The sequence below is a fragment of the Salmo trutta genome, chromosome 3 (assembly GCF_901001165.1).
Source record: "Salmo trutta chromosome 3, fSalTru1.1, whole genome shotgun sequence".
Taxonomy (NCBI): Eukaryota; Metazoa; Chordata; class Actinopteri; order Salmoniformes; family Salmonidae; genus Salmo; species Salmo trutta.
The window spans coordinates 35,327,928-35,350,592 of NC_042959.1; the positions used below are offsets into that span (position 1 = coordinate 35,327,928).

The 22,665-nt window shown below is 41.4% G+C and overlaps 1 protein-coding gene across 1 annotated transcript in view; it reads left to right on the plus strand.

The window, feature by feature from the left end:
• LOC115174357 (pre-mRNA-splicing factor RBM22) overlaps window positions 1-22,665 on the plus strand; it is a 26,953-nt gene continuing 4,288 nt past the window's right edge. Inside the window, exons 1-4 of the mRNA XM_029732886.1 lie at window positions 1-118; window positions 7,224-7,277; window positions 7,375-7,404; window positions 11,947-12,079. Coding sequence (XP_029588746.1) covers window positions 65-118; window positions 7,224-7,277; window positions 7,375-7,404; window positions 11,947-12,079 — 271 coding nt within the window. The 5' untranslated portion in view covers window positions 1-64. The remainder of the gene's footprint in view (window positions 119-7,223; window positions 7,278-7,374; window positions 7,405-11,946; window positions 12,080-22,665) is intronic.

Genomic DNA, 22,665 nt, shown 5'->3' on the forward strand with positions numbered 1-22,665 from the left:
ATTTGAATTCATTGTCGGGGCGGTACATGCGCGGTAGGGTTGTGTTTTACTACCACAAGCAAAAATGGCGACGTCCCTAGGAGCTAACACATACAACAGACAGAATTGGGAAGACGCGGTAAGTATTCAATCGTAGAAACAATGTGTATATTATAACCTGGAAAATGAGGGTATATGAAACCATAAACTAACGCCGTAATTAATTTCACTTTGCCAATACTTCAGTATGTGAATCATGATTTGCTACCAAAGGCTAACGTCAACTAGCGAACGTTAGTAGCGCAAGCATGGCTGTGTCGGAAGTTAGCTAGATAACTAGCCAACTAGACGCCGTTTAGCCACAGGTGAAAGGGGTCATTTAATAGTATTTGGTTTAGTTGTTCAAATTTATTATAAACTGGCAGTAGCGGTGAGTGGGTAAAATCACCGGGGTAGCCACCCCCTTGTTAATTTATATGCTTGCGACCGTTACATATATGACAAAAAAAATGCCAAGACGATAAGACAACTAATTGATTTGGCAACTACTCGGCCTCCGACCTCAAGCCGCTACAGAGGGCAGTGCGTACGACCCAGTACATCACTGGGGTCAAGCTTCTTGCCATCCAGGACCTCTATACCAGGCGGCGTCAGAGGAAGGCCCTACACATTACCAAAGACTCCAGCCACCCTAGTCATAGACTGTTTGTTATCCATGCATAGTCACTTTATCTCTACCTACATGTACATATTAGCTCGACTAACCTGTGACCCCGCACATTGACTCTACGGTACCCCCTCTATATAGCCCCTCTACTGTTATTCTATTGTTCCTGAATTGTTTATTTTTTTACTTCAGTTTATTTGAGTAAATACTTAACACTTCTTTTTTTTCTTAAATGCATTGTTGGTTATTAAGGGCTTGTATGTAAGCATTTCACTGTAAGGTGTACACCTGTTGTATTCGGTGCATGTGACAATAACATTGGATTTGATTTAGAACCACAGAGTTACAGCAAGTCGCAAAGAACTGCCGCTGCCTCCACTATTCCAGCACCATTTCACCTTCAACATTTGAACATAATCAAATCAGCTCTGCTTAGTCTAATACAGTGACAACTAAAAGATAACAAAAACAATTTAGTCCAAACAAAGTAAGCTAAATATGATGTGGGTGTCCATGGTTCAGAACGCATGTTCACTCGCCCTACTTGTAGAGAAACGCCAATGCCGCCATCCTCTCTCATGTTGACAAAACGGTCTATCACTCTGACATACACTACATTTATTTATTGTTGTCCTAGGCTACCTGCCTAAAAGTCTAAATCACTATCTCTATCCATGGCTAATTTAACACAACAAGGTGCAACAATTCCAGTTTTTCTGTCAATGACATATGCGCTCAATGGGATTTGAAAGGAGTGACGCCAAATCCAAGCTGGCTTCCCTTTACACTTTTTTTTTTTGGTGTGCCAGGACCAAATGTCCTACAGCAATGACCTACTCATTTGGACCAGACAGCATCAGATAAATGGCCTACACGTAGAAAGACAGAGGGGTGCTGTTTTGCTCTCTTGGATGCTTTCTCCTGTGAGATACAATTCGCAAGAGGTTGAAAGTATGACATTTATGAAGGATAAATGGTTTTTATTTATTTTTGGGGAATCCTGACTTCACATGGCATCCATAAATACAAGCCACTCTAAACTGGGTGTTTTAAGCCCTGACTGCTTATTGTCTGAAAGCTGTGGTATATTTAAGCAATAAGGTCCGAGGGGGGGTGTAGTATATGGCTAATATACCACGGCTAAGGGCTGTTCTTATGCGCAACTCAGAGTGCCTGGACACAGCCCTTAACCGTTGTATATTGACCATGTATCACAAACCTCTGAGGGGGGGGTTAAGTGATAATGCCAAAGAAGCTGGTGAATAGTGTTTTGGGGAAGTATTCAGACTCCTTGACTTCTTCCACATTTTGTTACATTACAACCTTATTCTAAAATGGATTATAGTTTCTTTCCTCATTCTACATACAAAACCCCATAATGAGAAAGAAAAAAGTTTTTGTGTGTGCAAATGTATGAAAAAAAACGGAAATATAACATTTACATTAGAGGTCGAACGATTAATCAGAATGGTAGATTAATTAGGGCCGATTTTCATAACAATCGGTAATCGGTATTTTTGGCTGCTGATTTTCTTTTTAAAAAAATGTTACTTTTTTTTATTCATTGGTAATTTTTTTAATTTAATTTATTTATTTTAAAATATTATTATTATTATTATACACTGCTCAAAAAAATAAAGGGAACACTTAAACAACACAATGTAACTCCAAGTCAATCACACTTCTGTGAAATCAAACTGTCTACTTAGGAAGCAACACTGATTGACAATAAATTTCACATGCTGTTGTGCAAATGGAATAGACAACAAGTGGAAATTATAGGCAATTAGCAAGACACCCCCAATAAAGGAGTGGTTCTGCAGGTGGGGACCACAGACCACTTCTCAGTTCCTATGCTTCCTGGCTGATGTTTTGGTCACTTTTGAATGCTGGCGGTGCTTTCACTCTAGTGGTAGCATGAGACGGAGTCTACAACCCACACAAGTGGCTCAGGTAGTGCAGCTCATCCAGGATGGCACATCAATGCGAGCTGTGGCAAGAAGATTTGCTGTGTCTGTCAGCGTAGTGTCCAGAGCATGGAGGCGCTACCAGGAGACAGGCCAGTACATCAGGAGACGTGGAGGAGGCCGTAGGAGGGCAACAACCCAGCAGCAGGACCGCTACCTCCGCCTTTGTGCAAGGAGGAGCAGGAGAAGCACTGCCAGAGCCCTGCAAAATGACCTCCAGCAGGCCACAAATGTGCATGTGTCTGCTCAAACGGTCAGAAACAGACTCCATGAGGGTGGTATGAGGGCCCGACGTCCACAGGTGGGGGTTGTGCTTACAGCCCAACACCGTGCAGGACGTTTGGCATTTGCCAGAGAGCACCAAGATTGGCAAATTCGCCACTGGCGCCCTGTGTTCTTCACAGATGAAAGCAGGTTCACACTGAGCACATGTGACAGACGTGACAGAGTCTGGAGACGCCGTGGAGAACGTTCTGCTGCCTGCAACATCCTCCAGCATGACCAGTTTGGCGGTGGGTCAGTCATGGTGTGGGGTGGCATTTCTTTGGGGGGCCGCACAGCCCTCCGTGTGCTCGCCAGAGGTAGCCTGACTGCCATTAGGTACCGAGATGAGATCCTCAGACCCCTTGTGAGACCATATGCTGGTGCGGTTGGCCCTGGGTTCCTCCTAATGCAAGACAATGCTAGACCTCATGTGGCTGGAGTGTGTCAGCAGTTCCTGCAAGAGGAAGGCATTGATGCTATGGACTGGCCCGCCCGTTCCCCAGACCTGAATCCAATTGAGCACATCTGGGACATCCTGTCTCGCTCCATCCACCAACGCCACGTTGCACCACAGACTGTCCAGGAGTTGGCGGATGCTTTAGTCCAGGTCTAGGAGGAGATCCCTCAGGAGACCATCCGCCACCTCATCAGGAGCATGCCCAGGCGTTGTAGGGAGGTCATACAGGCACATGGAGGCCACACACACTACTGAGCCTCATTTTGACTTGTTTTAATAAGGACATTACATCAAAGTTGGATCAGCCTGTAGTGTGGTTTTCCACTTTAATTTTGAGTGTGACTCCAAATCCAGACCTCCATGGGTTGATAAATTGGATTTCCATTGATTATTTTTGTGTGATTTTGTTGTCAGCACATTCAACTATGTAAAGAAAAAAGTATTTAATAAAATGATTTCTTTCATTCAGATCTAGGATGTTTTGTTTAGCCTTCCCTGTAGCTCAGTTGGTAGAGCATGGTGTTTGCAACACCAGGGTTGTGGGTTCGATTCCCACGGGGGGCCAGCACAGAAAAAAATGTATGATATGTATGAAATTGAATGAAATGTATGCATTCACTACTGTAAGTCGCTCTGGATAAGAGCCTCTGCTAAATGACTAAAATGTAAAATGTAAGTGTTCCCTTTATTTTTTTGAGCAGTATATATATATTTTTTTTTACACCTTTATTTAACTAGGCAATTCAGATTAAGAACACATTCTTATTTTCAATGACAGCCTAGGAACAGGGGTTAACTGCCTTGTTCAGGAGGGATTCGTTTTTGCAACCTTCTGGTTACTAGTCCAACGCTCTAACCACCTGCCTTACATTGCACTCCACGAGGAGCCTGCATGGCAGGCTGACTACCTGTTGCGCGAGGGCAGCAAGAAGCCAAGGTAAGTTGCTAGCTAGCATTAAACTTATCTTATAAAAAACGATCAATCTTAACATAATCACCAGTTAACTACACATGGTTGATGATATTACTAGTTTATCTAACGTGTCCTGCGTTGCATATAATCGATGCGGTGCCTGTTAATTTGTCATCGAATCACAGCCTACTTCGACAAACGGGTGACGATTTAACAAGCGCATTTGCGAAAAAAGCACTGTCATTGCACCAATGTACCTAACCATAAACATCAATGCCTTTCTTTAAAATCAATACACAAGTATATATTTTTAAACCTGCATATTTAGTTAATATTGCCTGCTAACATGAAATTGTGTCACTGCTCTTGCGTTTTATTGCCTGGCTCGTTGCGAACTAATTTGCCAGAATTTTTCGTAATTATGACATAACATTGAAGGTTGTGCAATGTAACAGGAATATTTAGACTTAGGGATGCCACCCGTTAGATAAAATACGGAACGGTTCTGTATTTCACTGAAAGAAAAAAAACGTTTAGTTTTCGAGATGATAGTTTCCGGATTCGATCATATTAATGACCTAAGGCTCGTATTTCTGTGTGTTTATTATATTATAATTAAGTCTATGATTTGATAGAGCAGTCTGACTGAGCGGTGGTAGGCACCAGCAGGCTCGTAAGCATTCATTCAAACAGCACTTTCGTGCGTTTTGCAAGCAGCTCTTCGCAATGCATTGCGCTGTTTATGACTTCAAGCCTGTGAACTCCCAAGATTAGGCATGTGTAACCGATGCTGTTGTCGATGTGCTCCTGGTTCGAGCCCAGGAAGGAGCGAGGAGAGGGACGGAAGCTATACTGTTACACTGGCAATACTAAAGTGCCTATAAGAACATCCAATAGTCAAAGGTATATGAAATACAAATCGTATAGAGAGAAATAGTCCTATAATTCCTATAATAACTACAACCTAAAACTTCTTACCTGGGAATATTGAAGACTCATGTTAAAAGGAACCACCAGCTTTCATATGTTCCCATGTTCTGAGCAAGGCACTTATAAACCTTAGCTTTCTTTCATGGCACATATTTCACTTTTACTTTCTTCTCCAACACTTTGTTTTTGCATTATTTAAACCAAATTGAAAATGTTTCATTATTTATTTGAGGCTAAATTGATTTTATTTATGTATTATATTAAGTTAAAATAAGTGTTCATTCAGTATTGTTGTAATTGTCATTATTACAAATAAATATATAAAACATCGGCCGATTAATCGGTAGCGGCTTTTTTTGGTCCTCCGATAATCGATACCGGCGTTGAAAAATCATTATCGGTCGACCTCTAATTTACATATTTGGCTTCAATTCAAATATATCTGTCTATTATTGTAAAGTAGAATAATTAGTTCTAGTAATGATTATTTAATGCAAACAATACCAGCAAATGCAGTTTAAAAAAAATATATATAGTGACAATCTCTTTTGAAACAATCAAGCTGAGTGAAATATGAAAACAATGTAGTGCAATATTTGAATGTTTTCTCAGTTTGTACTTTTTGGCTTAAGTCATATTTAAAAGCTCAGCACGGGCTCTGTTAAAGATATCTCAATGATTTAAAAATATCTGGATTTTGGACATTTTGTAATTTTCAGAACTATATAAAAAATCACCACAATTTGACATTGATGGGTTTCCCTATGCTGCCACACGTCAATTCTTTATAAATTCAGCTGTGCTTGTTTGTCCCATTGGGCACATCAGCTTAGAGACAGGGGAGATATAGTTATATTGACTAATATGTACACACGACTTGGACAGTCAGAGGAAAAGGGGTCCCTCAATAACCATCACATAGAATAGCACAGGCTCATGTGAACTGGCAGTGTATGAATTGTAAGGATGTTGAGCCCTATCTTTTAGGGGTTCAGTTACAACCGGTTACGCGAAAGCGACCTGACACATCAACCAGCCATGAGAAGTACTGTCAGGTTGCACAGATGGTATTCCGGGTTGACTTTAGAGGACAATCCTCTCTTTTGCCAACTTCTCTCTATATGCCTCAAGTTCCCATATAGGCCTAATAGGTCTGGCCTGCATACATCAGACTTAATTTTGTATGATAACTCTTGTCATTGTAGAGCTTCCAGAAATATTAGCCTATTACGGTAGTATTTTGATTCTAACTCAAAACACACTTGTAAACTGTCAGAGCAGCTCACAGATCACTGCACATGTACATAGCCCACCTATAATTTAGCCCAAACAACTACCCCTTCCCCCTTGCACCCCATTATTTCTATTTCTACTTTGCACTTTCTTCCACTACAAATCTACCATTCCAGTGTTTTACTTGCTATATTGTATTTACTTTGCCATCATGGCCTTTTTTCCCTTTACCTCATCTCACCTCATTTGCTCACATTGTATAGACTTGTATAGACTTATTTTTCTACTGTATTATTGACTGTATGTTTGTTTTACTCCATGTGTAGCTCTGTGTTGTTGTATGTTGTCGAACTGCTTTGCTTTATCTTGGCCAGGTCGCAATTGTAAATGAGAACTTGTTCTCAACTTGCCTACCTGGTTAAATAAAGGTGAAATAAATACATTTAAAAAAGTAAACAAACACTCACCTTACTCTCTCTCTTGGGTGTGAACCCTGCAACCCAAGCCTTCACACAGGAAGTTTGTGCTCTCAGGATAGGCTTATATTTAGGCTTTCTGATGAGGTGGTTGATATTGAAGACCTGAAAGGTTAGAAGTTTGACTGAAACCACATCTTCCAACAGATGGTAAAGTAGGTGCTACTGGGTCCAGCACTTGTAGCATATGGCCAGAGTACACACTGGGTCAAGCAAGAAATGTGTGAGAATGTGTAGCTTGTGACCAGGGAAACCACGAAGGGTTGTTACAATAGACCGGGATTGCTGTGTGTTGGATGCACTTATGTTTAATTAACCTTTTTGTATTTTCTTCCAGGATTTCCCAATTCTGTGTCAGACATGTTTGGGGGAAAATCCATACATCCGAATGGTGAGTTTTTCTTTCCAGTTTGTATTTGCACTTGTTATTTGAAATGTAAACTTCTGCTGCAGAATCCTCAATTTTGTACTCATGTTTTCTTTAACAGAGCAAAGAGAAGTATGGGAAAGAATGCAAGGTAATATAATTCATTATTCCAGTTTACTCCTCTTATGCAAAATAGGAAGCGCAGTATTCAGTGAATAAAATGTTCTGCATATCTGGAAATATTGCATGGGGCCCTGCCACTATGTTCAATGGCCATGTTTAACCCCCTAGAGTCTATCTCTACAGCTAGAGGAAATCTAATTAGCATAATAATAAAAATCCCCATAAAAATCTGTCAGTTTAATAAAACAAAATTGCATTGGATGCGTCTCAATCGAACTGTTGGAATCATGGAAATAGAATGATGATTCTAATTCTATAGTTACAATATAATAGGGGGCATTTCGAATACAGTGTTTGGCCTGACAACGAATGAAAATGTCAGGGAGGATTTACTGTGACAGGGTAGGAACCAGTGTTGCGTTTACTAGGGGACCTTATAATCTTTTGGCTATGTTGAATGTTTTCTCTTACTTCATATAGCTAACGTATTCATGCTTTGCGTATTCCTCTTTGATTTAGAAGATACTGTTGCACAAACATGCTGATTTAGGTATAAACCATCGCTGGTATTATCAGACTGTATAGTTAATTACATTTGCTCTCAGTACAATTATTAGCTAGCGATTAGCATTAGCAGCTAATAAGGTGGCGAAGGGTCAGGACATTTTCCATGGGAAGTTAAGCCCGGGAATTTTGGGAATTTTGCTTAAATTCATCAAAAAAGTTAGCTTATAACAGTGAAACTTTTTTGTGGGATACACATGGCAATTCTAGGTCTTGTGGCATATTTTGGTTAAACTATCCACAATTAAATGGAATTGCAACCCTCTGCATGCACAGTGCATTCTTCCATCACATGTACAGCTGATTCTCAAGCTCTTGCACACTAATGAGATGCTGTTGAGCCCACGCTACTACACTGTCTGAGCCAATGACTACATGCTTTCTGGTAAGTTTTAATTACAATACTGGGTGGGGTGAATATATTTCATGACAATTTTGTCAACTAGTAAATAGTAGCCTACAGTAAAGTGTGTTTAAATCATTTCTAACTGTTAACAATTTCTGCTAGTTAGTTTTTGCTACCGTGTGGGTTTTAGCTTGCTTGAGCCTGCTAACTGAGGAGTGTTTCATTTTTAAACATTTATCTTACAAAGGAGTTGTTTTAATCTAACTGCTTAACTATATCTGTACATGGAATTTTATTTTTTCTCTAATCTTTACAGGAAAATGCCACAGGCACTAACTCTCTGATGTGTGGAGACATTTCACTGCAGCTAATGTAGAAGGAAAAGCTGTGTACATTTGCAAATACTGTGCCAAATCATATGTTGGACCACAGAAGGTATTTGCACTGGTGACAGACAATGCTGCAAACATGAAGGCTGCTTGGTCTAAAGTGGAGGAGTCCTACCCTCACATCGCACCAATTGGCTGTGCTGCTCATGCATTGAATCTGCTCCTCAAGGACATCATGGCACTGAAAACAATGGATACACTCTGTAAGAGATCCAAGTAAATGGTTAGGTATGTGAAGGGTCATCAAGTTATAGCAGCAATCTACCTCACCAAGCAAAGTAAGAAGAATAAGAGCACCACATTGAAGCTGCCCAGCAACACCCTTTGGGGTGGTGTTGTCATGTTTGACAGTCTCCTGGAGGGGAAGGAGTTTCTCCAAGAAATGGCCATATCACAGTCTGCCGATATGAACAGCCCCCCATTAAGAGGATCCTCCTGGATGATGTATTTTGGGAGAGAGTGGTAAGCTGATTGAAACTCCTGAAACCTATAGCAGTAGCCATTGCATGGATTGAGGGAGACCATGCCATCCTGTCTGATGTTCAGACTCTGCTTGCAGATGTAAGAGAAGAAAACCGTACTGCCCTGCCTACTTCACTGTTGCTCCAAGCCGAGGAAACTGCAGTTCTGAAATGCATCAACAAGCGTGAAGACTTCTGTCTGAAGCCCATACATGCCGCAGCGTACATGTTGGACCTCAAGTATGCTGGCAAGAGCATCCTGTCTGGTGCAGAGATCAACAAGGCCTATGCTGTCTGGATGAGGGCAAGGTTCTTGGCAGTCTGGTGAAGTAAACCTCTAAGCAAGGGTTTTGGGATGGAGGTACAATATGGCAGTCGTGCCAACCTATCATCAGCCACCTGGTGGAAGGGACTTTGTGGATCTGAGGCTCTTTCCCCTGTTTCCTCCATCATCCTCCAAATCCCACTAATATCAGCCGCCTCAGAGCGCAACTAGTCCTTGTTTGGGAACACACACACCAAAGCACGCAACAGGCTGACCAATACAAGCGTTGGAAAATTGGTGGCCTGGCAATGAGCCATCCTCAACAAGGTTGGACAGTGAAGAGGAGGCCTCAGAGTCTGATGTTCAAAAGGTGGACATTGAGGAGGTCCAGGGAGAAGACATGGAAGCCTGGGGAAGACAACCAAAGCTAAAGTTTATAGACTCTCATTTTAGAGATGTACAGTTGAAGTCGGAAGTTTACATACACCTTAGCCAAATACATTTACTAAATTTTTCACAATTCCTGACATTTAATCCAATAAAAAATTCCCTGTCTTAGGTCAGTTAGGATCACCACTTTATTGTAAGAATGTGAAATGTCAGAATACTAGTAGAGAATTATTTATTTTAGCTTTAATTTCTTAAATCGCATTCCCAGTGGGTCAGAAGTTTACATACACTCAATTAGTATTTGGTAGCATTGCCTTTAAATTGTTTCACTTGGGTCAAACGTTTCGGGTAGCCTTCCACAAGCTTCCCACAATAAGTTTGGCCCATTCCTCCTGACAGAGCTGGTGTAACTGAGTCAGGTTTGTAGGCCTCCTTGCTCGCACACGCTTTCTCAGTTCTGCCCACACATTTTCTATGGGATTGAGGTCAGGGCTTTGTGATGGTCACTCCAATACCTTGACTTTGTCCTTAAGCCATTTTGCCACAACTTTGGAAGTATGCTTGGGGTCATTGTCCATTTGGAAGACCCATTTGCGACCAAGCTTTAACTTCCTGACTGATGTCTTGAGATGTTGCTTCAATATGTTCACATAATTTTCCGTCCTCATGATGCCATCTGTTTTAAGTGCATCAGTCCCTCCTGCAGCAAAGCACCCCCACAACACGATGCTGCCACCCCCGTGCTTCACGGTTGGTATGGTGTTCTTCGGCTTGCAAGCCTCCCCCTTTTTCCTCCAAACATAACGATGGTCATTATGGCCCAACAGTTCTATTTTTGTTTTATCAGACCAGAGGACATTTCTCCAAAAAGTACGATCTTTGTCCCCATGTGTAGTTGCAAACTGTGGTCTGGCTTTTTTATGGCAGTTTTGGAGCAGTGGCTTCTTCCTTGCTGAGTGGCCTTTCAGGTTATGTTGATATAGGACTCATTTTACTGTGTCTATAGATACTTTTGTACCTGTTTTTCCTCCAGCATCTTCACATGGTCCTTTGCTGTTATTCTGGGATTGATTTGCACTTTTCACACCAAAGTATGTTCATCTCTAGGAGACAGAATGCATCTCCTTCCTGAGCGGTATGATGGCTGCGTGGTCCCATGGTGTTTATACTTGCGTACTATTGTTTGTACAATAGTACGCATTCAGACATTTGGAAATTGCTCCCAAGGATGAACCAGACTTGTGGAGGTCTACAATTTTTTTTTCTGAGGTCTAGGCTGATTTCTTTGGATTTTGATGTCAAGCAAAGAGGCACTGAGTTTGAAGGTAGGCCTTGAAATGCATCCACAGGTACACCTCCAATTGACTGACATGATGTCAAGTAGCCTATCAGAAGCTTCTAAAGCCATAACATCATTTTCTGGAATTTCCCAAGCTGTTCAAAGGCACAGTCAACTTAGTGTATGTAAACTTCTGACCCACTGGCATTGTGATACAGTGAATTATAAGTGATATAATCTGTCTGTAAACAATTGTTGGAAAAAGTACTTGTCATACACAAAGTTGTCCTAACCGACTTGCCAAAACTATAGTTTGTTCACAAGAAATTTATAGAGTGGTTGAAAAACGAGTTTTAATGACTCCAACCTAAGTGTATGTAAACTTCCAACTTCAACTGTATGTTGAAAATGTTTTTGGGAGATGCGAAGGATCGTTCAATATACCCTTTCTTTTGTTGTTCAGTGAAATCATCCCATGTGAAGAGTCAACTCATTTAATAAAAGTTCAATACGTAGTTATTTTTTATTGGAAGGATTTAATCATTTGCAATTATGTCTACTCATAAGGTAAAAGGTTTGTTTCTGTCTCCATATGATATGGTAAATATATCCAATGCCAATATCTACATTTTAAATGGTATTAATAGTAATTTGCATATATTTCTGCTAATTACCATATATTCCCATTCATTCCCACGGAAAGCTTCCACCTCTGAATATTCCCCAAAAATGTGCAACCCTAGCGGCTAACAAGATTTAGGCCCAACTTGCTAAGAAAATACAAACTAGCTGTTTGCAGATGTAAGAAGTATAGCACCACAGCTAAATGACAGCAGCAGAAACACTGTACTCTGTGCTCTCCACTTCTCCCCTCAGATCTGTGCTCGTCCCTTCACTGTGTTCCGCTGGTGTCCAGGAACGAGGATGCGCTTCAAGAAAACAGAGGTGTGTCAGACCTGCAGCAAGATGAAGAACGTCTGTCAGACCTGTCTGCTTGACCTGGAGTACGGTACGTCATATAATTCATAGATGCCTTACCTGTACCACCTTACTCAGTGTTTTCCACAAGTACGTAGAGTAGCCAGTCGGCCCCCTGGGTTTGAAATTCTTTGCCAAAGGAGCTCTATTTTACTGGCCTCTGGTACATTGTGATGCCTTGATTCCATCTGAAATACACAGCAAAATTATTGAATACTTTATCGAGTTTACCTCCCAGGATTGGAAAAGTGTGTTGTGGTGAAAGACTACTTTTTACTCTTTAAATTACTGACAATGTATGAATTAGTGTAGGGCAGGGTTCCCCAACTGGTGGCCCGCAGGTGGTTTTATTTGGCCTCCAAGCTTTCTGAGCCAAATTTTTTATTTATTTCATATATAGCTCAAAAAAATAAAGGGAACACTTAAACAACACAATGTAACTCCAAGTCAATCACACTTCTGTGAAATCAAACTCTCCACTTAGGAAGCAATACTGATTGACAATACATTTCACATGCTGTTGTGCAAATGGAATAGACAACAGGTGGAAATTATAGGCAATTAGCAAGACACCCCCAATAAAGTAGTGGTTTTGCAGGTGGTGACCACAGACCACTTCTCAGTTCCTATGCTTCCTGGCTGATGTTTTGATCACTTGTGAATGCTGGCGGTGCTTTCACTCTAGTGGTAGCATGAGACGGAGTCTACAACCCACACAACAAGTGGCTCAGGTAGTGCAGCTCATCCAGGATGGCACATCAATGCGAGCTGTGGCAAGAAGGTTTGCTGTGTCTGTCAGCGTAGTGTCCGTCAGTGTAGTGTCCAGAGCATGGAGGCGCTACCAGGAGACAGGCCAGTACAGCAGGAGACGTGGAGGAGGCCGTAGGAGGGCAACAACGCAGCAGCAGGACCGCTACCTCCGCCTTTGTGCAAGGAGGAGCAGGAGGAGCACTGCCAGAGCCCTGCAAAATGACCTCCAGCAGGCCACAAATGTGCATGTGTCTGCTCAAACGGTCAGAAACAGACTCCATGAGGGTGGTATGAGGGCCCGACGTCCACAGGTGGGGATTGTGCTTACAGCCCAACACCGTGCAGGACGTTTGGCATTTGCCAGAGAACACCAAGATTGGCAAATTCGCCACTGGCGCCCTGTGCTCTTCACAGATGAAAGCAGGTTCACACTGAGCACATGTGACAGAGTCTGGAGACGCTGTGGAGAACGTTCTGCTGCCTGCAACATCCTCCAGCATGACCGGTTTGGCGGTGGGTCAGTCATGGTGTGGGGTGGAATTTCTTTGGGGGGCCGCACAGCCCTCCATGTGCTCGCCAGAGGTAGCCTGACTGCCATTAGGTACCGAGATGAGATCCTCAGACCCCTTGTGAGACCATATGCTGGTGTGGTTGGCCCTGGGTTCCTCCTAATGCAAGACAATGCTAGATCTCATGTGGCTGGAGTGTGTCAGCAGTTCCTGCAAGAGGAAGGCATTGATGCTATGGACTGGCCGGCCCGTTCTCCAGACCTGAATCCAATTGAGCACATCTGGGACATGTCGCGCTCCATCCACCAACGCCACGTTGCACCACAGACTGTCCAGGAGTTGGCAGATGCTTTAGTCCAGGTCTGGGAGTCCTTCCCTGTAGCTCAGTTGGTAGAGCATGGTGTTTGCAAGGCCAGGGTTGTGGGTTCGATTCCCACGGGGGACCAGTACAGAAGAAAAAAATGTATGCATTCACTACTGTAAGTCGCTCTGGATAAGAGCGTCTGCTAAAGGACTAAAATGTAAAAATGGGAGGAGATCCCTCAGGAGACCATCCGCCACCTCATCAGGAGCATGCCCAGGCATTGTAGGGAGGTCATACAGGCACGTGGAGGCCACACACACTACTGAGCCTCATTTTGACTTGTTTTAAGGACATTACATCAAAGGTGGATCAGCCTGTAGTGTGGTTTTCCACTTTAATTTTGAGTGTGACTCCAAATCCAGACCTCCATGGGTTGATAAATTGGATTTCCATTGATTATTTTTGTGTGATTTTGTTGTCAGCACATTCAACTATGTAAAGAAAAAAGTATTTAATAAGATTATTTCATTCATTCAGATCTAGGATGTGTTATTTTAGTGTTCCCTTTATTTTTTTGAGCAGTGTACATACATACATACATATACATACATACATACATACATACATACAGCTAGCTCTGGAAAAAAATTGAGACCACTGCAATATTATCAGTTTCTCTGGTTTTACTATTTATAGGTATATGTTGGGGTGAAATTAACATTTTGGTTTTATTCTATAAACTACTGACAACATTTCTCCCAAATTCCAAATATTGTTATATAAAGCATTTATTTGCAGAAAATGACAACTGGTCAAAATAAAGACCCTGTCATGGCCAACCCAATCTCCAGACCAGAACCCCATTGAAAACCTCTGGAATGTGATCAAGAGGAAGATGGATGGTCACATGCCATCAAACAATGCCGAGCTGCTTGAATATTTGCACTAGGAGTGGCATAAATTCACCCAACATCAATGTGAAAGACTGGTGGAGGGCATGCCAAGACTCATGAAAGCTGTGATTTGAAAATCAGGGTTATTCCACCAAATATTGATTTCTGAACTCTTCCTAAGTTAAAACAGTGTTGTGTAGTTTAAAAATGAATATGAACTTATTTTATTTGCATTATTCGAGGTCTGACAACACTGCATCTTTTTTGTTATTTTGACCAGTTGCCATTTTCTGCAAATAAATGCTCTAAATGATAACTTGGGAATTTGGGAGAAATGTTGTCAGTAGTTTATAGAATAAAACAAACATTTTAATTTTACCCAAACACATACCTATAAATAGTAAAACCAGAGAAACTGGTAATTTTGCAGTGGTCTCAATTTTTTCCAGAGCTGTATATATTTTTGGGGGGGACATTAAAAACTAAATCAACAGGAACAGGAAATCAGCTCTAAGTGAATTTATTTTCGGAAATCTGTCCTCAAGTATTTCCATGCATAATAGAGATATGATTGTATACTAATAATTGGTTGGATTTATATAGCACTTTTCTACCAACGGAGGTAATCAAAGCACCTTACATAGTTGAGGGAAAATTCACCTCATCCACCATCAATGTCTAGCACCCACCTCAGTGACACATGGTGACCACTTTTGCCCCGGAACTCTCACCACATATCAGCTATCGGGTGGAGAGGTGTGGAGGGATATATGCCAATTAGGAATGAGGGTGATGATTAGGTGGCCATGATGGAATGTGGCCAGGTTTGGAATTTAGCCATGACACCGGGGTGAACACCACATACAATAAGTGCCATGGGATTTTGAATGACCACAAAGATTCAGCACACCCGTCCGAAAAAAAGTCCCATCCGAAAGACTGCGCCCTACGCAGTACAGTGTTCCCAGAAGTAATTAAGGTTTGAAATTATTCTGTTTTAGTCAAATATTATCTGTTTCAGGCTTCTTGCAGTCAATTTGCAGTCTAAAATAATATATTTCATATATTTTTATTATGTGGCCCCCCTGACCATCCGCTCAAGAAAAATTGGCACACAACTGAATCTAGTTGATGATCCCTGGTGTAGGCTATTGTTAGTTCGTTTTGGATATTGTCTAGGGGCGGCAGCGTAGCCTAGTGGTTAGAGCGTTGGACTAGTAACCGAAAGGTTGCAAGTTCGAATCCCCGAGCTCACAAGGTACAAATCGTTAACCCATTGTTCCTAGGCCGTCATTGAAAATAAGAATTTGTTCTTAACTGACTTGCCTAGTTAAATAAAGGTAAAATAAAATATGATCAGGACTATTTTCTAAGAGAATATTAAACCTATTTTAACCTGTCTTCTGTTGAGCTTAAAGTCTTATTTAAAATGTGGTCTGCACATTATCTTGAAAAATAAATGAATGGTTTTGTTTTTGATCTCAAAATAAAATGTTTTAAATAGATAGAACACCTCATTTTGTTTAAGTCTACAACAATGCTTAAACCACATCAGGAGACCACTTTTGAAGTCTGGGGAAAAACCGGAGAATTTGATTTGGGTGTAGTTACCCTTTTAATTCAAGTGGGCACCTAGGTGTTTTAGCAGTGTTTTTGTAGCGCACTTGATGGTAGAGTTTGCAAAACATATATATACCCACTGGATTGATGAATATAATCATCATTCTGCCATGTAAGCATAGGCTACTTTGTAGTTAATGTTTAATTGAGAAGGTTTTTGGGAAAGCTTTTTCTTCTAACAGAAGACTGTTTTCATTAGCATCATCGCTAACGCCTACACAAAGTGGCAGATGTGCGCACCACACGCACAGGTGGGCATTCTCGTTGCCTCTTCGGAAAGGTGGTTCCCTAATTTTCATATTTGGACCAGAATGAGGCGCTCCACTACCCATTGTTCCTGCAGTGATGATTCACCATCTTCATCAAATGTTATCTGCAGATAATCACCAAAAAGCCTAGGCCTACCAGTAGCCTATGCAAATTAAAGGGCCAAATGAATGGCTCTCACCGATTCGGTAAGGTACACTGACTGACTAGTCACTCACTTTTGTGTCACTGCCTGGCAAGCCCCGACACCCTAGGAAAGGAAACCTAGGAAATCCTTTAGTTTACTTGTCCCGATGCGATACCATGGACATATAACCACGTTGCATGATTTATGAATGGCAAAGGGATATAGGAGGTTGATTTTATTCAGTCAGTTCAACACCTGTTTTTAAACTGGTCAACACTCACTGTTCAGTTTTTTATTTTATGTTACCTTTATTTAACCAGGTAGGCCAGTTGAGAACAAGTTCTCATTTACAATTGCGACCTGGCCAAGATAAAGCAAAGCAGTGCGGCAAAAACAACACCACAGAGTTACACATGGGATAGACAAACGTACAGTCAATAACGCAATAGAAAAATCTATGTACAGTGTGTGCAAATGTAGTTAGATTAGGGAGGTAAGGCAATAAATAGGCCATAAAGGCAAAATAATTACAATTTAGCATCAACACTGGAATGATAGATGTGCTGATGATGATGATGATGTGCAAGTAGAGATACTGGGGTGCAAAAGGGCAAAAAAACTATATGGGGATGAGGTAGTTGGGTGTGCTATTTAGAGTTGCTATGTACAGTGATCAGTAAGCTGCTCTGACAGCTGTTGCATAAAGTTAGAGAGGGAGATATAAGTAATCAATCAACGCACAGTAAATAGCCTTCTATGCCCCATGACTCCACGTGGCTGGCTATGTGAAACACTCAAAATAATATAAATTGTCAGCCTAAGTTGTGGATTTCAACTCATCGTTACCACTTACACTGTGAAACATTACGAACACCTGCTCTTTCCATGGCATAGACTGACCAGGTGAGTCTAGGTGAAAGCTATGATCCCTTATTGATGTCACTTGTTGAATCCACTTCAATCAGCGTAGATGAAGGAGAGGAGACAAGTTTAAAGAAGGATTTTTAAGCCTTGAGACATGGAGAGGGTGACTGGGCCAGACAAAATATTTAAGTGCATTTGAACAGGGTATGGTAGTAAGTGCCAGGTGCACCGGTTTGTGTCAAGAACTGCAACGCTGCTGGATTTTTCATACTCAACCATTTTTCTTGTGTGTATCAAGAATGGTCCACCACCCAAAGGACTTCCAGCCAACATAACACAACTGTGGGAAGCATTGGCATCAACATGGGCCAGCATCCCTGTAGAACGCTTTTGACACCTTGTAGAGTACATGCCTGACGAATTGATGCTGTTCTGAGGGCGAAAAGTGGGGTGTGTGTGTGTAACTCCAATATTAGGAAGGTGTTCTTAATGTTTCGTACACTCAGTGTACATAACATGGGACGTGCAATTTCACGAGCATCATGCTCTCTCCCTCGTCCGTGTAAAGAAATTTGACTGCAGCCAGAGATCTGTATATGTCTCTGTCCTGACAATGGGAGTCGTTGTCCCAAAGGTGAATTCTTTCGCCCAGTACCTTGCCCTGAACTTCAGTCTGTTACTAGCCGGCTTCCACCTGGTACTCAACCCTTCACCTTAATGACTGATACCCTATGTACACAATCATTAAACACTGGTCACTTAAGTAATATTTACATACTGTTTTACACACCATATGTATACTATATTCTAGTTAAGACTCATCCTATATAACTACTGCCATACACACCTTTTCTGTTCATATACTGTCCATAATGTCTATTATACACACCATCCTATACATACAGTGTATTTGGAAAGTATTCAGAACCCTTGGCTTTTTCCAGATTTTGTTATGTTACAGCCTTGTTCTGAAATTGATCAGTTGTTTTCCGCCTCATCAATCCACACACACAAAAACAGATTTTTAGAAATATTTGCAGCTTTATTAAAAATAAAAAACTGAAATCATATTTACATAAGTATTCAGACCCTTTACTCAGTACTTTGTTGAAGCACCTTTGGCAGCGTTTACAGCCTTGAGACTTCTTCGGTATGACGCGTCAAGCTTGGCACATGTATTTGGGGAGTTTCTCCCATTAGTTTCTGCAGGTTGGATGGGGAGCGTCGCTGCAAAGCTATTTTCAGGTCTCTCCGGAGATGGTCAATAGGGTTCAAGTCTGGGCTCTAGCTGGGCCACTCAAGGAAATTCAGAGACTTGTCCCAAAGCCACTCCTGTGTTGTCTTGGCTGTGTGCTTAGGGTCGTTGTTCTGTTGGAAGGTGAACCTTTGCCCCCAGAATCTTGTTTCCCTAGGTGCCTTTTGTCATGTGCCTTTTACTGAGGAGTGGCTTCCGTCTGGCCACTACCAAAAAAGCCTGATTGGTGGAGTGCTGCAGAGATGTCCTTCTGGGAGGTTCTCCCATCTCCACAGAGGAACTCTGGAGCTCTGTCATGGTGACCATCGGGTTCTTGGTCACCTCCCTCACCAAGGCCCTTCTCCCCCAATTGCTCAGTTTGGCCGTGCGGCCAACTCTTGGAAAAGTCTTGGTGGTTCCAATCTTCTTCCATTTAGAATGATGGAGGCCACTGTGTTCTTGGGGACCTTCAATGCTGTAGAATGTTTTTGGTACCCTTCCCCAGATCTGTGCCTCGGCACAATCCTGTCTCTGAGCTTTACGGACAATTCCTTTGACCTCATTGCTTGGTTTTTGCTCTGACATGTACTGTAAACTAGAGGTCGACCGATTTTATGATTTTCATCCGACTATTGGCGGGCAAAAAAAAGTCGATACCGATTAATTAGACTTTTTTTTTTTTTTTTTTTTATATTTAATAATGACAATTACAACAATACTGAATGAACAATGAACACTTTTTTATTTTAACTTAATATAATACACAAATAAAATCTATTTAGTCTGAAATAATAAAACATGCTCAATTTTGTTTAAATAATGCAAAAAGTGTTGGAGAAAAGTGCAATATGTGCCATGTAAAAACGCTAACGTTTAAGTTCCTTGCTCAGAACATATGAAAGCTGTTGGTTCAATATTCCCAGTTAAGAAGTTTTAGGTTGAAGTTATTATAGGAAATATGACACATCAACTATTTCTCTACCATTTTGTATTTCATATACCTTTGACTATTGGATGTTCAAATAGACACTTCAGTATTGTCAGCCTATTCTCAGGAGTTGATAGGCTTGAAGTCATAAACAGCGCTGTGCATCAAACATTGCTAAGAGCATCAAACATTGCTAAGAGCTGCTGCAAACGCAGTAAAATTTGAATGAATGCTTACGAGCCTGCTGCTGCCTACCACCGACCGCTCAGTCAGACTGCTCTATCAAATCAGAGACTTAATTATAATATAGTAAACACAGAAATACGAGCCTTTGGTCATTAATATGGTCAAATCTGGAAACTATAATTTCGAAAACAAAACGTTTTATTTTTTCAGTGAAATACGAAACCATTATGTATTTTATCAAACGGGTGGCAACCCTAAGTCTAAATATTGCTGTTACATTGCACAACCTTCAATGTTATGTCATAATTATGTAAAATTCTGGAAAAATAGTTCACAGTTAGCAACGAGCCAGGCGGCCCAAACTGTTGCATATACCTGGACTCTGCTTGTACTGAACGCAAGAGAAGTGACACAATTTCCCTAGTTAATATTGCCTGCTAACATGAATTTCTTGTAACTAAATATGCAGGTATATACACACACACACTTCTGTGTATTCATTTTAAGAAAGACATTGATGTTTATGGTTAGGTACATTTGTGCAACGATAGTGCTTTTTTCACGAATGCGCTTTTGTTAAATCATCACCCGTTTGGCGAAGTTGAAGTCGGCTGTGATTCGACGATAAATTACAGGCACCGCATTGATTATATGCAACACAGGACATGCTAGTTAACTACACATGGTTGATGATATTACTAGGTTAACTAGTGATTATGTTTAGATTTTTTTTTTTTTTTTTTTTTTTTTACTACAAGATAAGTTTAATGCTAGCTAGCAACTTACCTTGGCTTCTTGCTGCCCTCGCGTAACAGGTGGTCAGCCTGCCATGCAGTTTCCTCGTGGATTGCAATGTAATAGGCCATAATCGTCACCCAAAAATAAGGATTACCGATTGTTATGAACTTGAAATTGGCCCTGCCGATTTAATCGGTCGACCTCTACTATCAACTACGGGCCCTTATATAGACAGGTGTGTGCCTTTCCAAATCATGTCCAGTCATTTGAATTCACCACAGGTGGACTCCAACTTATAGAAACATCTCAAGGATGATCAATGGAAACAGGATGCACCTGAGCTCAATTTTGAGTCTGATAGCAAAGGGTCTGAATACTTATCTTTTTCAAATGTATTTTTAATCCGTTTTAGAATAAAGCTGTAACGTAACAAAATGTAGAAAAAGAGAAGGGGCCGGAATACTCTGGAAATATATATTTCGCAATTTTTCTATTTTAATTTGGATGTATTTTTTTATATTATTAGTTATTACTGCACTGTTGGTGCTAGAAACATCTGCAAAATCTGTATGCAAACCCAAAAAATGTGGTTGTGTTTGGGAAGGCCGGTGACAAGCTTAGGTCCAAAATAGAGGGAAAAAATAATTTGATCCCCTGCTGATTTTGTACGTTTGCCCACGGACAAAGAAATGATCAGTCTATAATTTTAATGGTAGGTTTATTTGAACAGTGAGAGATGGAATAACAACAAAAAATTCCAGAAAAACGCATGTAAAAAATTTTAGAACATGATTAGCATTTTAATGAGGGAAATAAGTATTTGACCCCTCTGCAAAACATGACTTAGTACTTGGTGGCAAAACCCTTGTTGGCAATCACAGAGGTCAGACGTTTGTTGTAGTTGGCCACCAGGTTTGCACACATCTCAGGAGGGATTTTGTCCCACTCCTCTTTGCAGATCTTCTCCAAGTCATTAAGGTTTCGAGGCTGACGTTTGGCAACTTGAACCTTCAGCTCCCTCCACAGATTTTCTATGGGATTAAGGTCTGGAGACTGGCTAGGCAGCTCCAGGACCTTATTAATGTGCTTCTTCTTGAGCCACTCCTTTGTTGCCTTGGCCGTGTGTTTTGGGTCATTGTCATGCTGGAATATCCATCCACGACCCATTTTCAATGCCCTGGCTGAGGGAAGGAGGTTCTCACCCTAGATTTGACGATACGTGGCCCCGTCCATCGTCCCTTTGATGCGGTGAAGTTGTCCTGTCCCCTTAGCAGAAAAACACCCCCAAAGCATAATGTTTCCACCTCCATGTTTGACGGTGGGGATGGTGTTCTTGGGGTCATACGCAGCAGTCCTCCTCCAAACACGGCGAGTTGAGTTGATGCCAAAGAGCTCCATTTTGGTCTCATCTGACCACAACACTTTCACCCAGTTGTCCTCTGAATCATTCAGATGTTCATTGGCAAACTTCAGGCGGGCATGTATATGTGCTTTCTTGAGCAGGGTGACCTTGCGGGCGCTGCAGGATTTCAGTCCTTCACGGTGTAGTGTGTTACCAATTGTTTTCTTGGTGACTATGGTCCCAGCTGCCTTGAGATCATTGACAAGATCCTCCCGTGTAGTTCTGGGCTGATTCCTCACCGTTCTCATGATCATTGCAACTCCACAAGGTGAGATCTTGCATAGAGCCCCAGGCCGAGGGTGATTGACAGTTCCTTTGTGTTTTTTCCATTTGCGAATAATCGCACCAACTGTTGTCACCTTCTCACCAAGCTGCTTGGCGATGGTCTTGTAGCCCATTCCAGCCTTGTGAAGGTCTACAATCTTGTCCCTGATATCCTTGGAGAGCTCTTTGGTCTTGGCCATGGTGGAGAGTTTGGAATCTGATTGATTGATTGCTTCTGTGGACAGGTGTCTTTAATACAGGTAACAAGCTGAGATTAGGAGCACTCCCTTTAAGAGTGTGCTCCTAATCTCAGCTCGTTACCTGTATAAAAGACACCTGGGAGCCAGAAATCTTTCTGATTGAGAGGGGGTCAAATACTTATTTCCCTCATTAAAATGCAAATCAATTTATAACATTTTTGACATGTTTTTCTGGATTGTTTTGTTATTCTGTCTCTCACTGTTCAAATAAACCTACCATTAAAATTATATACTGATCATTTCTTTGTCTGTGGGCAAACATACAAAATCA